The sequence below is a fragment of the Trichoderma aggressivum genome, assembly GCF_033847375.1.
Source record: "Trichoderma aggressivum f. europaeum strain CBS 100526 chromosome Unknown scaffold_008, whole genome shotgun sequence".
In the NCBI taxonomy this organism is placed as follows: domain Eukaryota; kingdom Fungi; phylum Ascomycota; class Sordariomycetes; order Hypocreales; family Hypocreaceae; genus Trichoderma; species Trichoderma aggressivum.
The window spans coordinates 624,387-642,052 of NW_026946374.1; the positions used below are offsets into that span (position 1 = coordinate 624,387).

At 52.3% G+C, this 17,666-nt stretch overlaps 5 protein-coding genes across 5 annotated transcripts; 2 read left to right on the forward strand and 3 right to left on the reverse strand.

Moving 5' to 3' along the window:
* Positions 1–1,361: 1,361 nt before the first annotated feature.
* Triagg1_3038 (uncharacterized protein) lies at positions 1,362–5,146 on the forward strand (the record flags this gene model as incomplete). Its single annotated transcript, XM_062897286.1, has 3 exons — positions 1,362–3,826; positions 3,913–4,601; positions 4,665–5,146. The coding sequence occupies 3 exons, from the start codon at positions 1,362–1,364 to the stop codon at positions 5,144–5,146; spliced, it is 3,636 nt and encodes a 1,211-aa protein (XP_062758105.1).
* A 459-nt stretch (positions 5,147–5,605) lies between these two features.
* Positions 5,606–6,660, reverse strand: Triagg1_3039 (uncharacterized protein; the record flags this gene model as incomplete). Its single annotated transcript, XM_062897288.1, has 3 exons — positions 5,606–5,858; positions 5,949–6,406; positions 6,565–6,660. 3 exons carry the CDS (start codon positions 6,658–6,660, stop codon positions 5,606–5,608), a joined length of 807 nt encoding a protein of 268 aa, XP_062758106.1.
* A 1,127-nt stretch (positions 6,661–7,787) lies between these two features.
* Triagg1_3040 (uncharacterized protein) lies at positions 7,788–10,842 on the reverse strand (the record flags this gene model as incomplete). Its single annotated transcript, XM_062897289.1, has 2 exons — positions 7,788–8,118; positions 8,186–10,842. The coding sequence occupies 2 exons, from the start codon at positions 10,840–10,842 to the stop codon at positions 7,788–7,790; spliced, it is 2,988 nt and encodes a 995-aa protein (XP_062758107.1).
* Positions 10,843–11,714: 872 nt separating this feature from the next.
* Triagg1_3041 (uncharacterized protein) lies at positions 11,715–14,519 on the forward strand (the record flags this gene model as incomplete). The annotated part of the gene is made up of 4 exons (XM_062897290.1): positions 11,715–11,803; positions 11,877–12,462; positions 12,542–14,188; positions 14,247–14,519. The coding sequence occupies 4 exons, from the start codon at positions 11,715–11,717 to the stop codon at positions 14,517–14,519; spliced, it is 2,595 nt and encodes an 864-aa protein (XP_062758108.1).
* Positions 14,520–15,906: 1,387 nt separating this feature from the next.
* Triagg1_3042 (transcriptional regulator family: HMG) lies at positions 15,907–17,659 on the reverse strand (the record flags this gene model as incomplete). The annotated part of the gene is made up of 5 exons (XM_062897291.1): positions 15,907–17,015; positions 17,090–17,144; positions 17,203–17,379; positions 17,440–17,473; positions 17,526–17,659. 5 exons carry the CDS (start codon positions 17,657–17,659, stop codon positions 15,907–15,909), a joined length of 1,509 nt encoding a protein of 502 aa, XP_062758109.1.
* Positions 17,660–17,666: the final 7 nt, after the last annotated feature.

Sequence of the window (17,666 nt, forward strand, 5' to 3'; positions counted from 1 at the left end):
AGAACGGGTCCAAGCAGTAGGACATGTCGCAGCTAGCAGCAAATCTAGGGTTGCACAGCTATCACGACATTGCGTTGGCTCGGCACCATTTCCGGCTCTTAACACGGCATCCAGAAGATCAGTCCCTGATGATTGATACATACTTCCTAGAACAGTAAACAGGTGATTACTTCGTACAAGCGGAAGCGAGATGACGACGCTTGATGTTGCCGCCAGCTTTTATATCTCCTGCATGATCCACTGAACCCTGGTTCACAGCCTTGCATTCTCGGCCCAATGAGGGATAGAAGCGAACAGAACAAAAAGCAGCACAGCCTGGCCCCTCTTCATGTCCACGCGCTTTACAGTAATTTGGCCGTCGCAGCTGATGAGGCCTGCCGGTATGCGAGTCTTGGCCTCGCAATGCCAGCGCTTCCAATCTCATGCCATAGGCCATTCAGGTGGTTTTTTCCAAGGTCGGCGCTTACAGGGCTGCCGAGATGGAGATGCGCAGCCAATCAGGTCCCTCTGCAAGGGCCTCCACGTTGCAGACAGGCCGCCACTAGCTTCTAGCTCCAGAGCAGACTCCAGCCATGGCTCCAGAGAAGGCGTTTGTTGTCTGTTGACATTTCCTGTGTTGCCGCCGGCCCCTGTTTTGGTTTGGTTTGGCCTGGTTGGTTGGGGGTGGTGCAGCGCCAAAGGTTCTGGTCTCGTTCGTTCTCGTTCTCCCAAGTAGCTTAGCAGTACGGGGTGATACCACTTCTCGATAGTAATTCGGCTGCGTCGAGAGGTATTGCGCGGGTATCTGGGCATGTGAACCAGTCCAGTGGCATTTGACTTGGGCAGCAAACCAAATCTCACAATAAGCTGTGTAAGCCACTCATCTTGGAGCCGCTTCCTTCTCGCCTTGTTCCTTTTCTTCTCCGTCGTGATTTTCTTCCTCCATCGTCGCAAATCAACCCTTTCCCTCCCTCCTTCGCCGACCATATTTTCGGCATCGAATCTCACTTACAGCGTCGTTGCAGCGGGCCGTGCGGCCAGTTCTGCGACCCATCCCGTCATCTTGGAGAAGCTAGAGGGGTTAGTACCAGGTACGTATAACGTCAACCCCGCCACCAGCTTCTGTGCCGCCACGACTAAGGAGTCAAAAGTAGCAGTACGGAGTGCCCAAACAAGCATCTCAAGCATCTTGTCCTCGCCGGTTTTACTTCTCTCTTAAGTTCTATAGCGGCCGCCTTATTCTAGAGCCTTTACCGCCTTCTCACATCAAAAACGAGTACGTACGCCCTTCGTGTATACTCTACCTGGCTTTCCACGGGTTTCTCGCTGACAGCTTTGGTGGTCGTTGATAGGAAGAATCTCCCTCTCCCACGTCAAGCAAGATGGAGCGCAGCCGTGGCGTCCCGGACAATGAGCTCTTCATGAGCAAGCCGGCGCCAGAAGACTGCGACAGTCCAACGGTAGAGCCGTTGCGCATCTTCAAGCCTCAAAGCCCCGATCCTTATTCTCGCGTCTCATCGACCTCCTCCAGCAGACCAACCTTCCCGCTGCCTCCTGGTGCGTCGAGCTCTGCTGCGCCTTTGCCGTTCCCAGACGACGACGACATCCGAAAGCCAACTGCCCCAAAGCCCTATGGCTCTGCCTACAACGACACGAGCCCTCGGTTGGACACAAACATTGCTGCCGAGAAGAAGCCAGGCCTTGCTGAGAGGCGAGGTGCGGCACCGAAGCCCATACACTCTCCGTCGAGTCCCGATGCCGACTATGGCCTCTTTGCGAGACCGCTGCAAGATAAGCCTGCAGCTACGACAACAAACTATCCGACTTACCAGAAGACCTATTACCCGCCTCCCGGAGCTGCATCCGGACCCTCGGGCAGCTCATCAGCGCAGCCGCAGCAATATTCACAGCCCAAGCCATATCAACAACCTCAGGCGTATGAACAGCCCCAACCACAGGCGCCTCCGCAGCCCCCCAAGGTCCCCCAGGTTGAGAACTTGAGCGCCAGCGATTCAGGCGTCAACCGATTTGCCTCCACAGCTTCAAACTCAACCACCAGAGCCAGCCGGGGCTCGCCCCCGCCTCCAGAGACCCCCATCCTAGAGCCTGGGAACGTGCCTGGAGGAGGAATCGAGGCTCGGTATGCTGCTTCAGGCATTTCCGGCACAGCAACCCTCACCAGCCTTCAAGCCTCACAGGTACAGAGTGCTGCGGCCGCGCAGAGACTGGCGCAGTACAACAATCAACAGCCACAACCTCAGCGCCCCTGGACGCCTACAGAGTCTCCCGACCAGGCTCCCTCGGGTCCGCCGACTGTATACCAAGGCATGAATCCAGTTTCATCTCCTCAGCCGCAACAGCCAATCACCAGCCCTATCCCTCAACAACAGCCAGCACAGAATCAGGCCAACGCTCCAGCCCAAGTAAGCGTTTTGGAGCAGGACTTCCAGCGCATGTCCACCAGCTCTCCTCCGCCAGCTTATTCGAGTGTCAATCCTAGCGGACGTAGCTCATATCCGGCTGAGAAACAACGACCACAACAAGCCAGCCAAACACCTGCCTCTGTGCCCGCTGCTACTCCAATTCCATCTCAAGCCTCTGCGTCCACCAGCGCGGCACCACAGCCTGCCAAAGAGGCGGTGGTGGCCGCGGCTACGGCTGCAGCCACCGCTGCCGCTGCTGCAGGCCTTAGTTCTGCGGCTCCTCATAATCAAGGCCATCCTGCATTTGCAAACGATCCTAAACCGGAGCCAGTCGTTCAGCATGCCCAGGTTGTCACCATGCCCCCAAATCTCGCAGCGGCTGGCCCTGTTTCTCCGCCTCCTCTGCCCGAGGGATGGATTGCCCATCTTGACCAGAATTCGGGCCAATACTATTACATTCACCTGGCCTCGCAGGCAACTCAGTGGGAGTTTCCAAAGGGTCCAAACCCTATTCAGCACGATCAAGCTCCTCTCTCGCCCACCGCCTCGACGTACGGAAATCCTTTGGCTTCACCCATGTTTGGCAAAACGCCCATGGCTTCTCCCATGTTTCCTCCCCACACTCCTGGATATGCTGAAAGCATCATGAGCGTTGCGGCCTCACAGGCCCCGACTGTCGGCTTCACAGGACCGCCGCCGAGCGCCGGCGTGGATATGTACAGGATCCAACCAACCAACGGGGTCTACTTTGGCCCTTACCTCAAATACGTTAACATGAATATCGAGACGGGCAAATGGTTTGGTAGCATCCTCATCGTCACAGATGCGCCCCAGCCGCCTACTATTCACTTGCACATGAGCATGGATCTGTCCCCAAACCCCAAGCAGCTGATCCCCCACCCCATCTTCGTCCACCAGCGCTGGACCTTTTACAAGTACGAGATTGACATCGACATGGGAGAGGCCACTGACCGATGGACTTATGCGGTCACGTCGCACCTTGGATGTACCCGCTACGAATTTGTCGTCGCAGGAAGGCATGAAACTGGATGGCGATTCATAGCCCACTCGGGTAACGATTTCGCTGTCGGCACTTCTCAAAACGAGCGCTCCAAGCTGGGTGGTGTGGGTTTCATGTGGAAGGACGTCCTCCAGAAGAATGTGGAATGCGGCGGCTTCCATGTGCAACTCGGTTTGGGTGACCAGATTTATGGTGACAGGCTGTGGAGGGAGGTGCCTCTGATGAAGCAGTGGCTAGCGATGAGTGGAAGAGACAACAAGAGAAACACGCAATGGACGGCCCGCCACGAGGAAGACGTGAGCCATGCTTACTTCCACTACTATACAAGCCACTTTGACCAGCCTTATCTGAGGGAGGCTTTTGCTCAGATCCCTCACGTCTTGCAGATTGATGACCATGACATGTAAGTGTAGAAAAGGGGGAGGGGGAGAATAATCCCTATTCTTCACATATTCGCGTTTTAATGACTTTTCTCTAACTTTTTTATAGCTTTGATGGATTTGGCTCATATCCCGACTATATGCAATCATCTGCCATTTTCAAGAACACCGGGCGGGTCGCAGCGGACATGTACCTGCTATTCCAGCATCATACAACGGTGGAGATGATGCGTAATGTCAGCACTGACCACGACATCTTCACCATTACAGGTACTGGGTGGCATTTCGTCAAGTATCTCGGTCCGGCAGTGGCTGTTGTCGGGACAGACTGCCGATCGGAGCGAACCCAGGCTCGTGTCATGGCCGGGCCTACTTACCAGGGTATCTTCCCCAAGGTGGCGACTCTACCACCCAGCGTACAGCATGTCATCTGGATGGTGTCTGTTCCCCTGGTCTATCCCAGGCTAGATACCGTGGAGAGCTTGGCTAATACCGTTGCTGCGGGAAAGAAGGCCGTCAACACGACGTACAACATCCTTGGCAAAGTCACAAGCTCCGTGGCAGGTGTTGTGGGTGGTAAGGAGATGGTGGCCCAGGGATTCAGCCAGGTCAAGAAGGCTGTTGGTAAATCAGGACTCATGGGCAACGTCCTCAACCAATTTGGCGAGCTGGATATCCAGGAAGTCCTCAAAGACATGTGGACGCACGACTCCAAGGATCTAGAGAGGACATATTTCATCCGAACCCTTCAAGGTATCGCCCAGCAAAAAGGTGTCCGCATGACATTCTTATCTGGAGGTAGGTTCTCAATTGCCCCTATCCACTCCAAATCTTAGTATATGCTAACCCATGTCTTTGCAGATGTCAACTGTGCAGGAGCTGGTCTTGTTCACGACCCGACTCACCCTGGGGACCACAAGACGATGTACCAGATTATCACTTCACCGATAGTGTCTGCGCCTCAGAGCACCTACGTGTTGAAGCTGCTCCATAACCAGAAGACGCTCTATGTACCGCTTAATGGCCAAAAGTCCACGCATGAAGTATCTGATACCAAAGAAGACATGATGGAAATTTTCCATACCGATGCTAGTGGAGCGACGAGAGAGCTGAAGAAGCTCATGGGCCGCCGCAACTACGTGGCCGTCGTTGCATACGACCATGATGCTGTCATGGCCCAGAGTCAGGGGCCCTTTAGCCCCAACCCTAGCATCCATAGCCAGCAGCCGGGCTTGTCTAGGCTCAGTCTCGCGGTTGACTTTGTGGTACAAGGTGATGGAGCTTTTACGGCTACCACCAAGTACGGCCCTGTGATTATCCCTCACTTGGAATATGGAAGGTGAGGAGGCTAGAGGTGGAAGTATGTGACGATGAGAGAGAGGTAGAGACGGGGAGGGTATTGGGTGACGATGCAATTTTACGTCAAGAGGTGGATAAAATGTTGGGGGATATTCGACTGCCAGTTTTCTCCCTGCCTTTTTTGTTTTTTTTTTGTATATAAGAGATTAACGAATTCTGCCTTTCTTCTTGTATCTGTTTTTGAGCATGTGCGCAGCACGCTGTTGGTAGTTTCTGTCACCTTTAGAGAGCGAAGCAAGAGGAATAATGACATGAGCGTTTGTATAAATGAGAAATTTTGAATATGGGTTATCTTGGTATTCTTGGTATTATCTAGATTTGATTCGGACGGGACCATCATTCGTGGACCTGTCCTTTTGCGAAAGCATTTGGCTCTACTGTCTCTCCCACATCTCTTCAAGCGCGCAACATCCATGGGCGGAACCTCCATTTATAAAACAAATTTAGATGTCGAACAGCTCCTTCAGGATGCGCATGGTGTCCTCGGGACCCTTGACGGAGTGGCCAATGGTCCTGGAGTCGCTGTAGATCTCGAAGTCGTTGCCGCCCTCGAAAGTCTTGTCGCCAAAGAAGTGGATGTTCTTGTAGGTGATTCCGTCGGGCTTCTTGGCTTCGTTCTCGAGGTGCTGCAGGCAGTAGGTCTTGTCCCAGCCGGTGGGGAAGACGTCGAAGGAGATCTGGCCACCAATGGAGAAGCTAGGTAGAACTATTAGTTGAAAGATTCTCGACTGACGAAGGCGCAATTGGGGGGAAAAGAGAACAAAAAGGAGAGCAACAAGAACGTACATAAGGCCCAAGTGTCCAAATCGTTCCTTGAGGGCGGCAACAAACTTCTCCCGGACCTTGGCCTCCTTGTCAAAGGCCTCGAAGTCGTTCCTCTCCTGGGTGCTGGCGTTCCTGCCGACGGGGGAGATGTTGATCATGCCGTTGCGGAACTCGATAAAAGTTCCCCTCTTGACGGGGATGTCGAGGTCGGCGATGTAGTGCAGGCAGAAGTTGGCGAGCTCCTTGTACTGGGCCTCGCCGATCCAGCGGATGAAGCTGTTGGAGGGGAGGGGCTGGCCCAGCTTGTAGGCCGTGAGGCCGTTCTCGGCGAAGCAGTAGTCGAAGAGGGTGGTGACGGGGACGCCGGCGGGCTTGCCGAGCTGCTCCTCCTGCTTGATGAGGTCGGAGCCGCCGACGAAGCCGATGGAGCACTTTTTGCGGAGGGCTTGGAGGAGGGCGAGGACCTCGGGGGAGGCATCCTGTGTGAGGTTCCATGTTAGCGATTGGTGGTGGTAGGCATTGGGGCAGCGGATTTGCGAATTGGAGAGAAGTATTGGTGGCAGATTAGGAATTGGAAGTCGAAGAAGATGTTGCGGGCGATATCAATGCTTGTCAAGGGGTGCAATGCCAAACTTACGAGACGAGCGGGAGTCAATGTGCCGTCGACGTCGAAGAGGCAGATGGTGTCCTTGAGAGGACGCTGCTCAAGAGGGGTATAGGTGGGCGCAGTCATGGCGGGCAATTAAAGAAGAAGAAGAAGAAGAAGGTGATAATAAAAACAAAGATAAGATATGAGAAAAGAGAGACAAGCAGCGAGTCTTTGAAGAGACGCGGGAATCTATTCGAATTTGTATGGAAGCTTTGTAGAACGACGAGAGTGTCAATTGCGGGATGGGATGCTTCAACAACGAGGGGCAGGGCGGTGAAAATAAATATTGACGGAGAGAGTCCCTCAGTGACGAAACTCCAATTGGCTTGAGCTTCGAGTTTAGCGCAATGATCCCCTGTAACAAGCTCGACTAGCGGCTGTAGTTACAGGTGATCCTTCGTACTACAGGGTGGAGGGGCAGTGCTGAAGAAATGACGGGAGAGACCCCTTGAGCCACTAATTTCAGCTTATAAGACACGTTTCCCCAAATTCGAAGCTTTTGGGATACTGGGCGATTGTCTATTGGCAAGACATGGATCAGTTTTTGAGCAGAATGTTGGTTGCTGTCACAGATGAAGGGTGTGATGAACATGACACAGCCTCTGGGTTTTGTTTGAATTAGATGAAGAGTAGATTTGGGGACACGCGTACAATGGCAATGTGACTGATGGATGGTGTACTCGTAGATGAATACGAACAGCCGAGCAGGAATCTTCGAGGCAAAGGCGGACGTGTAGTATCTCCATGATTACATTTGGCGGGGTGAATACGAGGGCGCAATATCGAGATTGAGATCCCATTGGAACTCGGTGAATCTTTTGTAACTTCTCCAGAGCTTGAATGCTGTTTGTAGTACCTCTACCTCTTCTAGGTTGGTATGGCGATGTTCTCAATTCGGGCGTTGACGTCCATCACTTTCGTATATTATATGCGCTGCTATACCTACAAATGTTCCACCGCTATCCCCTATACCATCTACCTTAGTACTCAACAGAAACAAAACGGTAAACATAAAACGAATGTTGTACAAGTAAAAATGCTTCAAAAAGCTCATGCCATGCTCATCATCATGCTCATGCTTACGCTCGTAATGATGCATCAAATCCATATCCTCGGTCCCGTAACGTCATACCCCCATCAAAAAATCACTTCCCATACAGGCCCTCCAAAAAGGCGAGCACATACTATACAATCCCCCTCCATCACAGTAGTCAAGAAATATCCCCTATTGCGCCTGTAAGTTCGACAATGACGTTGGCCACCGTGCTAGCCACCCAGATCGCAATCAGTGCCCAGCCGATTCTGCGGCTCAGAATCCACTTGTTCAGAGGCACAGCAATCAGCAGGCCAACCAGAATCACGAGAAGTGTAATGGACGATACCATCAACGTCCCCCCTATCTGGATGCGGTACGGTTTGTATGCGTAATCGTCTCCTGGGTGCTTATGCTGGTGGCGATTTGCGTCTTGAACCATCATCAGGACGCCTCCCACGCCTATTCCAAGTAGAATATTGAGCATTGGCCCACCAAAGCAAGCAGACCTACAACGGAGAAGCACACAGTCAGCAATTATTCACAAAGAAGAATAGGGGTTCTACTTGTACTCACAATGCCATGACGGGATATCCAAGTCGGGCCACTGTAATATCAGCCACCAAGTCGCCCACACTGTTGCCAGCTGCGAAAATGGTGAGTCCGAGTAAAGCCTCGGAAATGCCGAGGACCACGCCAAAAGTCTTCAAAACACCGACAACTTCGCCCGCCACCGTTGAAATCCAAGCTATGCTGATGATGAATCCCAAGAAGCAAAACAAAAAGTGGTACTCGGGTCGCTTCTGCTCCGAGGTAAGCAGAAGCAAAGCCCCCAGCAGTATGAGCGATCCTAAAAGCGTCCATAATATCATGCGCACCAACATGGCCCCTGGCTTCTCCCAGTCCTCGGAGATGTTTGCCCAAAGAATAACGACGGCAAACAGCGGCCCCATGAAGAGTTGGAGGCAGACAAGCCATCGGTTCCATCCCAATTTTTCCTCGCTCTCCTGGCTGATGGACCGAACTTCGGACAAAGGTTTGGGCGCGCCTGGCCCTCGAGTGTGGGGAGATATAACCAACGTGTCTTCATTTGGCAGCGCCAAGAGAGGTGTCTGAACACTCCCAGTCATGGCATCACTATTTCTGCTATGTAGCGAATATCTCCGAAACCGATTCCACTCATTCTCAGGTTCGATTTCTCCTGACTGGATCGAAATGGGTGGAGCCACAAGACTCGAATGATAGGTACGGGCATCGTCCAAAGACTCGACTTCCCCTGCCGTCGTCTCTGACTCAACAACCGGTAGCGTTATGACCAATAGGAAGATACTCGGTACAGATATGATGCTGATAGCCTTGTCCCAAAGTGCTTTTTCTCTCCACCCTTGCAACGTTGGGAACAGGGTAGCGAGGAGAACATGTGGCGCTGGAAGAACCGAGTATGGCCACCATGTTACCGGTCGTGATACAGTCTCGGCGCTGCCAAACCCAGCAAAGGGGCTTTCACGAACAGTGGCCGAAGGTGGAGGAAGCATGCTAAACCCAGCCGGTTCGACTTGCGTATTTGGCGAGATCAGCATGGGGGAATCTGTGTATTGAGGGAAAGGCATCACAGGCGACGTCGGACTGCTCAAGCTACCACGTCGGCTGGGTATCTGCAGTTGAAGCCGGGGCGCGAGCTGTGATTGCCGGTGATGACCACCAGCCGCTGACCCAGGTAAGTCGACTGGAGGAGGCGCCAGTTTTCCACCAATTTGATACGACGGGGCAGGGCTTGCCGTCCTTTGGCTGGCTGCTCCATCTTGGGCGGACAACAGACTGGAATCTGACCTTTCTCGCACGACCCCCAACAGATCTTGGGGCACAGATGCCGAGGCAGGAGCAGTTCCGTGCGACCTAGCCCTCTCCCTCCCATTGGCGGCGGCATCATCACGGGCGGAGACATCGGCTGGGTCGGAAGGTAGCAGGTCAGAGATGGCGCTCGTGCTACCTCTCCGCCCTCTGTAAACGTGGTTTTCAGAGTAGCTCCGGGCCGGGATTGGAGAAAGCTGATGGTTGCTCTCCCGCTGCAAGTGTGCCAAGGCAGATCTAAACTCCAACGCTCCAATCAAACTCGGCCGAATCGGTGTGAGTGTGTTCCTTCGCCCGCCCTGGGGGCGCAAGACTCGCATGCTTCGCGTCACCTCTGCCACAACCATTCTTTCGTGGTCCTCATCCGTTTCTTCGCTGTCAACGCTCCTAGGCGTCTCAGCGCCCTGGCCGTCAACCTCTATAATGGGGCCGCGCTCCAAAGCAGAGAGGATACTCTCTGCAACAGCGCTTGGCGCATGTCGGCTTCCTTCTTGGCTCGTATCGTCGGGATCGTCTCGGTAAGGCTCGCCAGCCAGCTCATCGCCGCTATGGCCTGTTAGCCCATAGAAGTTGCTACGAGCCTCCCCTTCTCTGCGCAGCCTCCGCTTTCGCCTCGTAATATACCAATGGCATCCGACAACTGTCACGACATAGAGTACGTAATATCCAATCATGGCGCAGCATTCCCAGAAACGCAGTTCTCCATCGGCCAAGAAGCCCATGGTAAAGGCAACCGCAACAATAAAGAAGCAAATGTCTCTGGCATATGTCCGACGATCCACTCTGAACTCTCTGACCAGGGCCATGGACCCGGCCACCACGCCCGTGATGAAGCTGGCAGCGCCGATGAGTTCGCCGACGGCCATGCTCGCGCTGTTGGAGCTCATGGCTGCAAAGGTGCTGAAGACATCGGGGGATCCATTTCCAAAGGCGAGGAACGTGACGCCTGCAAGACTCTCACTGAGGCCCAGGATGGTTGCGATGGTGCTGAGATTGACGCTGAAGAAGTCGCTCGCCGCGATGCCAATAGTAGTAAACAAGAGCCCCAGCCAGGTCACCAAAAGGACAAAGGCAAAGGGCTGCGCTTTGCCCAGCCTGCAGTAATAGAGCTCGAGATAGGGAAGAAGGCCGGCATCTTCGTCGAGGCAATATGCTTTTACAAAGGCGCACTGATCTTTGGCAGTGTGCACTTGACGGCACTCGGGCTCTTCGTCGGATCGTCTCAACAGCTCCAGGCTGCCGTGGCCATGGCCATGATGACGCTGATGCTGATCGTATGTGTGTGCCAAGAAAGAGTACGCGGCCAGCAGAGACAACAGCAGTACCGTGGTGTAAAAGGGCCGGAAGCTCAAACGGCCCCGTCTGGCGTTTGTTGTCCGCATGCTGGTCGCATCGACATATCGCAAGATTGCGTCGGACGAGTTGCGGGAAGCGATCTTGGAGTTTGGTCGTGCAATGCGATGGTCATGAGCGTCTCATCGGTTGTGGGTTGCAAGTTGCGGGTGCTGTGACATGATATTCAATGACGTCCGTTGCGCTAGTCCATGCCTTTGTGACGCCTCGGTGGCGGTGCAAATTTCCAGGGGACTTTTTCTGTGCTCCGACAGTGCTAAAGGCCCTGCTGAAGACAATGCGGGAGTCTTGCAGACAGTTAAGGATTCTGGGGCTACTCCCAGTTACCTTCCAGTACCGGCACCCAATGTGGCTGCAGTTCATTGGTGGCACGGAGTATGTACATGTGCCAGCTCACATCGAGCACTTATTGGGCTTTGTGCCTTTGACCATCGTGTTTAACCTGGATTGGTGGTACATTTAGAAGAGCCGGTCGAGAACAAAGCCAGACCGGCCAAAGAAAGCCACAGGTACATCATGTGCGAGATCTTGATGGTGATACAATGGCTGTGCAGGCGGCAACTTTGCCTATTGAGTTCTGACTGTTTGCCCCAGGAACAAGAGGAACAAGAGGAACAAGAGGTACCAGGCATCTACAGTCGAGTACCTGTACCTGCTTGCCGTTGTCGCGTAGCTACAAACTTCAGCCAAGTGTGGCGCGTGGCGCAGGTGGCTTTCCAATCGCAGCATTTGGTTGGCCAGCCAAGGTGGGGTTTCGCAGACACCCGGTAGTTCGTGTTGCTTCACGAAAGTCAACAGTAAACAAAAAATACTTGGCCCGAGACGACACGCGGCAGAGGCTTTGCCTCGGATACATTCGAACAAACCCTACGCAAAATCGGCGACGACCCCGACTCCGAAAATGCCTCGGATTGCTCAGATGCCACGCGCTGGTGGCGCAAAGTCGTCATCGACCAACATCTCGGGGTCGCCATTCAAATCTCCCATCAAGTAAGCAGCATCTCGTGAACCCCAAAGCCCAAACCCCGCGTCGCCGGGCATTTATACCAATGATGAACGATAGAATCCCCCTCAACGACGATGCACAAGAAAAGGGCCAGCGGATGAACAACCGAAAAGCGCTTCAGGAAAAGCAGATAAAGGAGATCAAGAGGGCGGCCACCCCGCGCAACAGCCTGGGGATTGGAGGATTTGACAATGGTTCACAAGATCCCAACACGCCCCGGGGGACAAGAGGGCTGGATGACGATGATCCCATCATGGTTGGAGGCGTGTCCGTGACGCCGATGAAGCGTGTTCCCATCCTAGCCAACTTTGAAGAGTGGATGAAGATGGCCACAGACAACAAGATCAATGCCACCAACTCATGGAACTTTGCCCTCATCGACTACTTTCACGACATGTCTCTGCTCAAGGAGGGTGACGGCGTCAATTTCCAGAAAGCGAGCTGCACGCTTGATGGATGCGTCAAGATTTACACCAATCGAATCGACAGCGTCGCAACCGAGACCGGCAAGCTGCTGAGTGGTTTGGCAGATAGCAATAATAAAAAGAAGGACCGCGATGCTGAAGATGGCGCCGGCGAAGGTGAAGAGAGCGAAGAAGAGGTTGATGAGGATGGCAATGTCAAGAAGAAGACGAAGAAGAAGGTAAGAAGCAGAAGCAGAAGCAATGGAAGAGTTATGAATATCCCCCTTCGTAGGCTAACCGGCTTGCCCTATCTTACAGGCACAGAGGTCATCCGAAGCAACACTAGCGCCGTCATTCGCCTCCCTGCAGCTCAAGAAATTCGAGCTTGAATTCGCCGTCGATCCCCTTTTCAAGAAGGCCTCTGCCGATTTCGACGAGGGAGGCGCCAAAGGTCTACTGCTTAACCACCTGATGATTGACTCGCAGGGCCGAATTGTCTTTGACAGTAGCGATGATACCGGTGATGCAGATGAAAAGAACAAAGAGAATCAAGGGGATGAGGACGAAGATGAGGTCGAGGTCGAAGCCGAGGCTGAAGAGGGGGAAAGGGAAAGGGATGGGGATGGGGATATAGATATGGAACACGACCAACGCAGCCATGTAGAGAAAGACCAACGCAAGAGTCAGGCCCAAGAGGAGGTGGATGATGCCGACATAGAGATTGACGTTTCAGCCCTCGGCCAGCGGTTCTTCCCCGACCTCGGCCTTCTGGATGAGCTTGATATTTGCCCGTCTCTAAAGAGTTTTGAGCTGGGCGACCCCTCCGGCTCTATGGACATTCCCTTCCTTAAGGCTCCGGAAGACTGGAGACAAGACCAGGAACACAAGAGCTCCGACACCCATGCGAATAAATCCGGCATATTCATCGATGAAGATGCCCCAGTCGGCTTTGACGACGACGACCTGGGCCTTGGCAACTTCGATACGCTTGGAGATGTTGCTTTCGGTGAAGGCGGTGAAGCCTGGGCCAAGGAGGCCGCTCTCGAACCTCAAATGCGTGTGTACGACGCTGGTATGACTAGCGAAGAAGGTGGAGAGGGAGAAGGCTTTGATGAAAACGGCGAGTATATCGTGTCCATGGCCAAGCCGGAAAATGCAGACAAGATGCATCAGGATATATTGAGCTTCTTCGACCAAGCTCTGCAGAAGAACTGGACTAGTGCCGAGCATTGGAGGATCCGCAAGATCAAAGATGTCAACAAGCCAGCAGGAGAGACAAAGAAGCGCAAGGAAAAGGAGCCATTCGAAATCGATTTCCTTTCGTCTCTCAGTCCCAGCCAGTCAGACGTCATCTACACACAAGCATCCAGCAACTCGGCTGTCTGCCTACCCAAAAAGGACTGGAAATCAAAATCTCGAAACTTACTTCCAGATGACAAGCATTTCAGTTCAAAGGTCTTACTGAATCTCTTCCTCAAACCCAAGGCTCGCCTGGCTTCAAAACGGACAGGGTTCGGCTCACGGAAAAGTGGCCAAGGCTATGGCTCTCAAGACGACGATCACCAGCCAGCAGGGGAGCTTGACGAGGCCTTTTGGGCACAGCAAAAGGCCCCAGAGGATGCTGCTCTACCAGAGGGCGATTACGATGCCAACTTCTTCCAAGACGACGATGGCCTGCCATTCCCTGGTGGCGATGACGGAGACGATGATGACCTTGAGTTTTCAGATGCCCGAGAACATCTTTCACCGGGTGCCGAAGGGGATGCGGGCATGACGGAAGGGGCTGTGACGGCTATGCTCAACGGGGAGACTATGAACACTATGGGCGCCTTTGGCACGCAGCTCATCACGCAAACGCGCCGTCTACGTCCTGAATATGTTCAGTATGCCAGAGTCGCAAAGAAGGTAGACGTGCGACGACTGAAGGAGGAACTCTGGAAGGGCATGGGCCTAGAAGAACTGGAGGTACGTATAGTTTTATTGATATCCATTTATTCGCGATACTGACAACCATGGGCTATAGAAATCTGCTGAGCCGCCAGAGCCATCAAACGGACCAAGGCAATCACCGCCCAATCCGGAGGATAATACCACTCTCAAGTTTACCGAGGTGATGAACTCACTACAATCGGTATATCCGAAGCCTGCCATGGCCGACATCTCCACATCGTATTGTTTCATTTGCCTGCTTCACTTGGCAAACGAAAAGGGTCTTGTGATTGAAAATACGGAGGGGCTGAGTGAGCTGGACATTCGAAAGGACTGGACTGCTGATCTGACAGAAGGCGCCGTGTGAAATTCGTTGTAATGCATAAATTAGACATGGAGGCGGGTGGCGTGGCTTATTTGAACTATACGTTTGGGGAGACGGCATGATGACTAGTTTGCGACTTGTAATGATTTACATGATGATTCCACATCTTTTATTACACTCCGTATTCTTATTACCAGTCAAGGCGCATGTTCGAGCTGTCTCAGTAGGTACCAAAGCTTCAGGTTATACAAAATACTAGGTACCTACAGGTTAGTAATAAAATACTCGCAAATACCTCTGAAGGTGGATCCAGGGGCATTAGGTACCTCTAAGAGCTCCTGCCTGCCTCGCACTTTCTGAACATTCACAATGGCAGCTGCCGGTGTATTAGTACTTACAGGTAGGTACTAAGGTAAAGAGGAGGGCACATGACTTCCATGTTGATCTCGGCTCAGAAATGTGCACAATCTCTTCCTCTTTGCATACCAAGGTCATCTCACCCACACATCTCAACGAACGACTTTGCGAATTTTCAACCCTCGGTCCCATTATCAATTTAATACTCAACGCCAGATAATATCCTGAAATCCCTACCATTGGCTCTCTTACTGAATGAATAATAAAGCAGAGCGCAGCAAATACTCTTCGCAGAAGCCATTTCCGTTCTCCCAACATGTTAGTCTTTAATGCCAGAAGCTCAAAAGAAAAGAGCAAAAGAGAAGAAAAGAAAAGAAAAGAAAAAGAACAAAATCCGTCACAATCCCCGAGGGCTTTTCCCTAAAAGCTTGGGTCCTATGGTAAACGACCAGAATCGACCTTTCCATCAACGCCAGCTTCCCGTCATCTCCCAAGTTTCCCAACCAGATCCATTTACAGTTCTCGGCCAAAGCGTGAGGAGCCACTTCCTACAATCGAGATGCAAGATGTAAGAAACGAAAAAAAGAAAAGAAAATTATGAAACCACATCTCCAACACAACAGATAAAATGAGAATAAAATGGTCATGGGTATATGAACAGAGCTTCGAAGATGCGCAAGACATCCGCGAACCAGGCAGGAAACAAAACCAGGCAGGAAATGAATGGAATCAAAACGACTTTCCACAATTTGCCTCCTGATGGCAGCTCCGTGTGATCACCATGATCAGCTACCCAGTACATGGTGGTTCAACCAAATTGGTGCCAAGGGAGAAGGGTCTTGGTCAAAAGATTGCCAATTCAAGTACGACCGTGATTGCCGAATATTTCACCAGCTTTTAATAAAGCATTCACCCCATCAAGCCCACCTACCTCAATGGTGTTGGAGCTAGAAAGCGGTGCATCGGCTGAAGTCATCAGCACGTCGCCATCGCTTGTCTCCTCGACTTTCATGTTTTGAAAGGCAGAGGAAGCTGTCTGGAATCCTTTTAACAACTCGTATTAGTTGCGTCTCTACAAAGACTTGTCAGTTCGAAAGGACTCGGTACCGTATCCCTTAGGACCCTGAAATTGTCCAAAGGCTGACCTCCCTCGCTCGACTGGACTAGCAACGTAGCTAGTCGTATACGACGGGCTCTCGTCTCTGTGGTGAGGAGTTTGATCATGGTCTGACAATAGTGCATGGATTGACAGATGACCATCGCTCAATTTACGACTAACTAGGCTTGACGTTGTCGGTACGCTGCTGCCACTGGAGGACGCCTCATGGTAGAGTGGCGGTACTGGAGCGAGTGGCAGCGAGTGTGTTCCGTGGGATACAGGCATTCTGGGGTTAGCTGTTGCAAAGCCATGCATAAACCCGGCATTCTCAGTCACCGGGCCGCTTGTTTTCCTTTGTCCGGGGGCCAACATATCCGCAAGTGGTGGTAAGTATGGCTGTGGTACATCGGCTTGGTGTGCTATTCCCCTTAATGACGAGGAGCCTCTTCGCAAATGGCTTGACTTGTTTTTCGCGGTCATGTCGACGTCAAAGTGTGTCGCCGCTGGAGATGGCATCGAGGCTACCGGAGAATGCTGCGAGTCCGAAGCAGACAAGATCGAGTTCCCACTGTTATGCCGAAGATTCGGGGGCTCTCGAGATTCACTTTCACGCATTCTCTCACTGCTGCTGCCACTGATAGTTGATGTTGAGCCACCCATCGCTGTGCTGCTGCCCACGGTGCTACTTCCGGCACTACTACTCCCGTGCAAGAGTTCATTCTTCTCCAGTCTTGCTCGTTTGGCATCCTCGTTGCCTAGTTTGGAATCAATCAGCTCCGGTTGGACAAGAGTGGTGAGAGGGAAATCAAAGAGTACACTGCTCCTTTCCAACAGCAGATACATACCTTGATTAGGTTTGGCTTGCTTCTCGTTGAATTCTTCGAGATATTCCAAATACTTGCGGTATTCGGGCGTCTCTTTGTAGACTGCCATCTCGCGGTAAAATCGCTCTTTGCTGGCTCTTGCCTGGGCTTCATATATCTCCCTCTCTTCTAATGGGAGGCTCTGCCAATTTTCTCCGACTAGCTTGGCTATTTCTGTGAACGAAAGACTGCGGTCTCCTTTCAAGTTTTCCCTCAACTCTGCGATAATCGATTAACAACTGCGTCCTGTTTTGCCCAACAGAGAGCAGCAGGGCACAATATCTGAAACTCACTATTTGAGAAGAGCACATATGCGGACATGGGTCGTTCAGGTGCATGCTCATCGGGCTAAGCACCGAGGTTAGCATATTCATTCTCGCCAGGACGCTTCTTCGCACAATTTTACCTTGGGATGTCGCCGATATTTGCGCTTCGGAACTATAATGCTATCTCCGCCTTGGCTAGGAGGCTCTCTCTTTTTATGAGCTCCATCAAGTTTTGGTTCCTCCGAGGTGGATTTTATGGATGAGAGTGAGATACTAGGATCGATTCCCCTTGCGTTGGCAATTCGCCGCTGAAGTTTCTGGGAGCGCATACGGTTAGCAATCTCCTGTTGCTTTCGGGTAATGGTTGTTATACATACTCTGCGATGGCCTAGCTTGACCCCTAAAGTATCACTAACACGACAGTTAGCCCTGCGGAGGCAAACAATCAACCTGATTTACCCACAGATCAGACTCTTGTATATCGAGAATGGTTTCCCAAGTATCAAAGCCTTGCTCCACAAACGTGTCGAGATACTGGACGATACCAAGCTCCCTGAAGATAGCCTCCAGCTCCTGGCTCATACGGCCGGGCTGCATTCTTGGA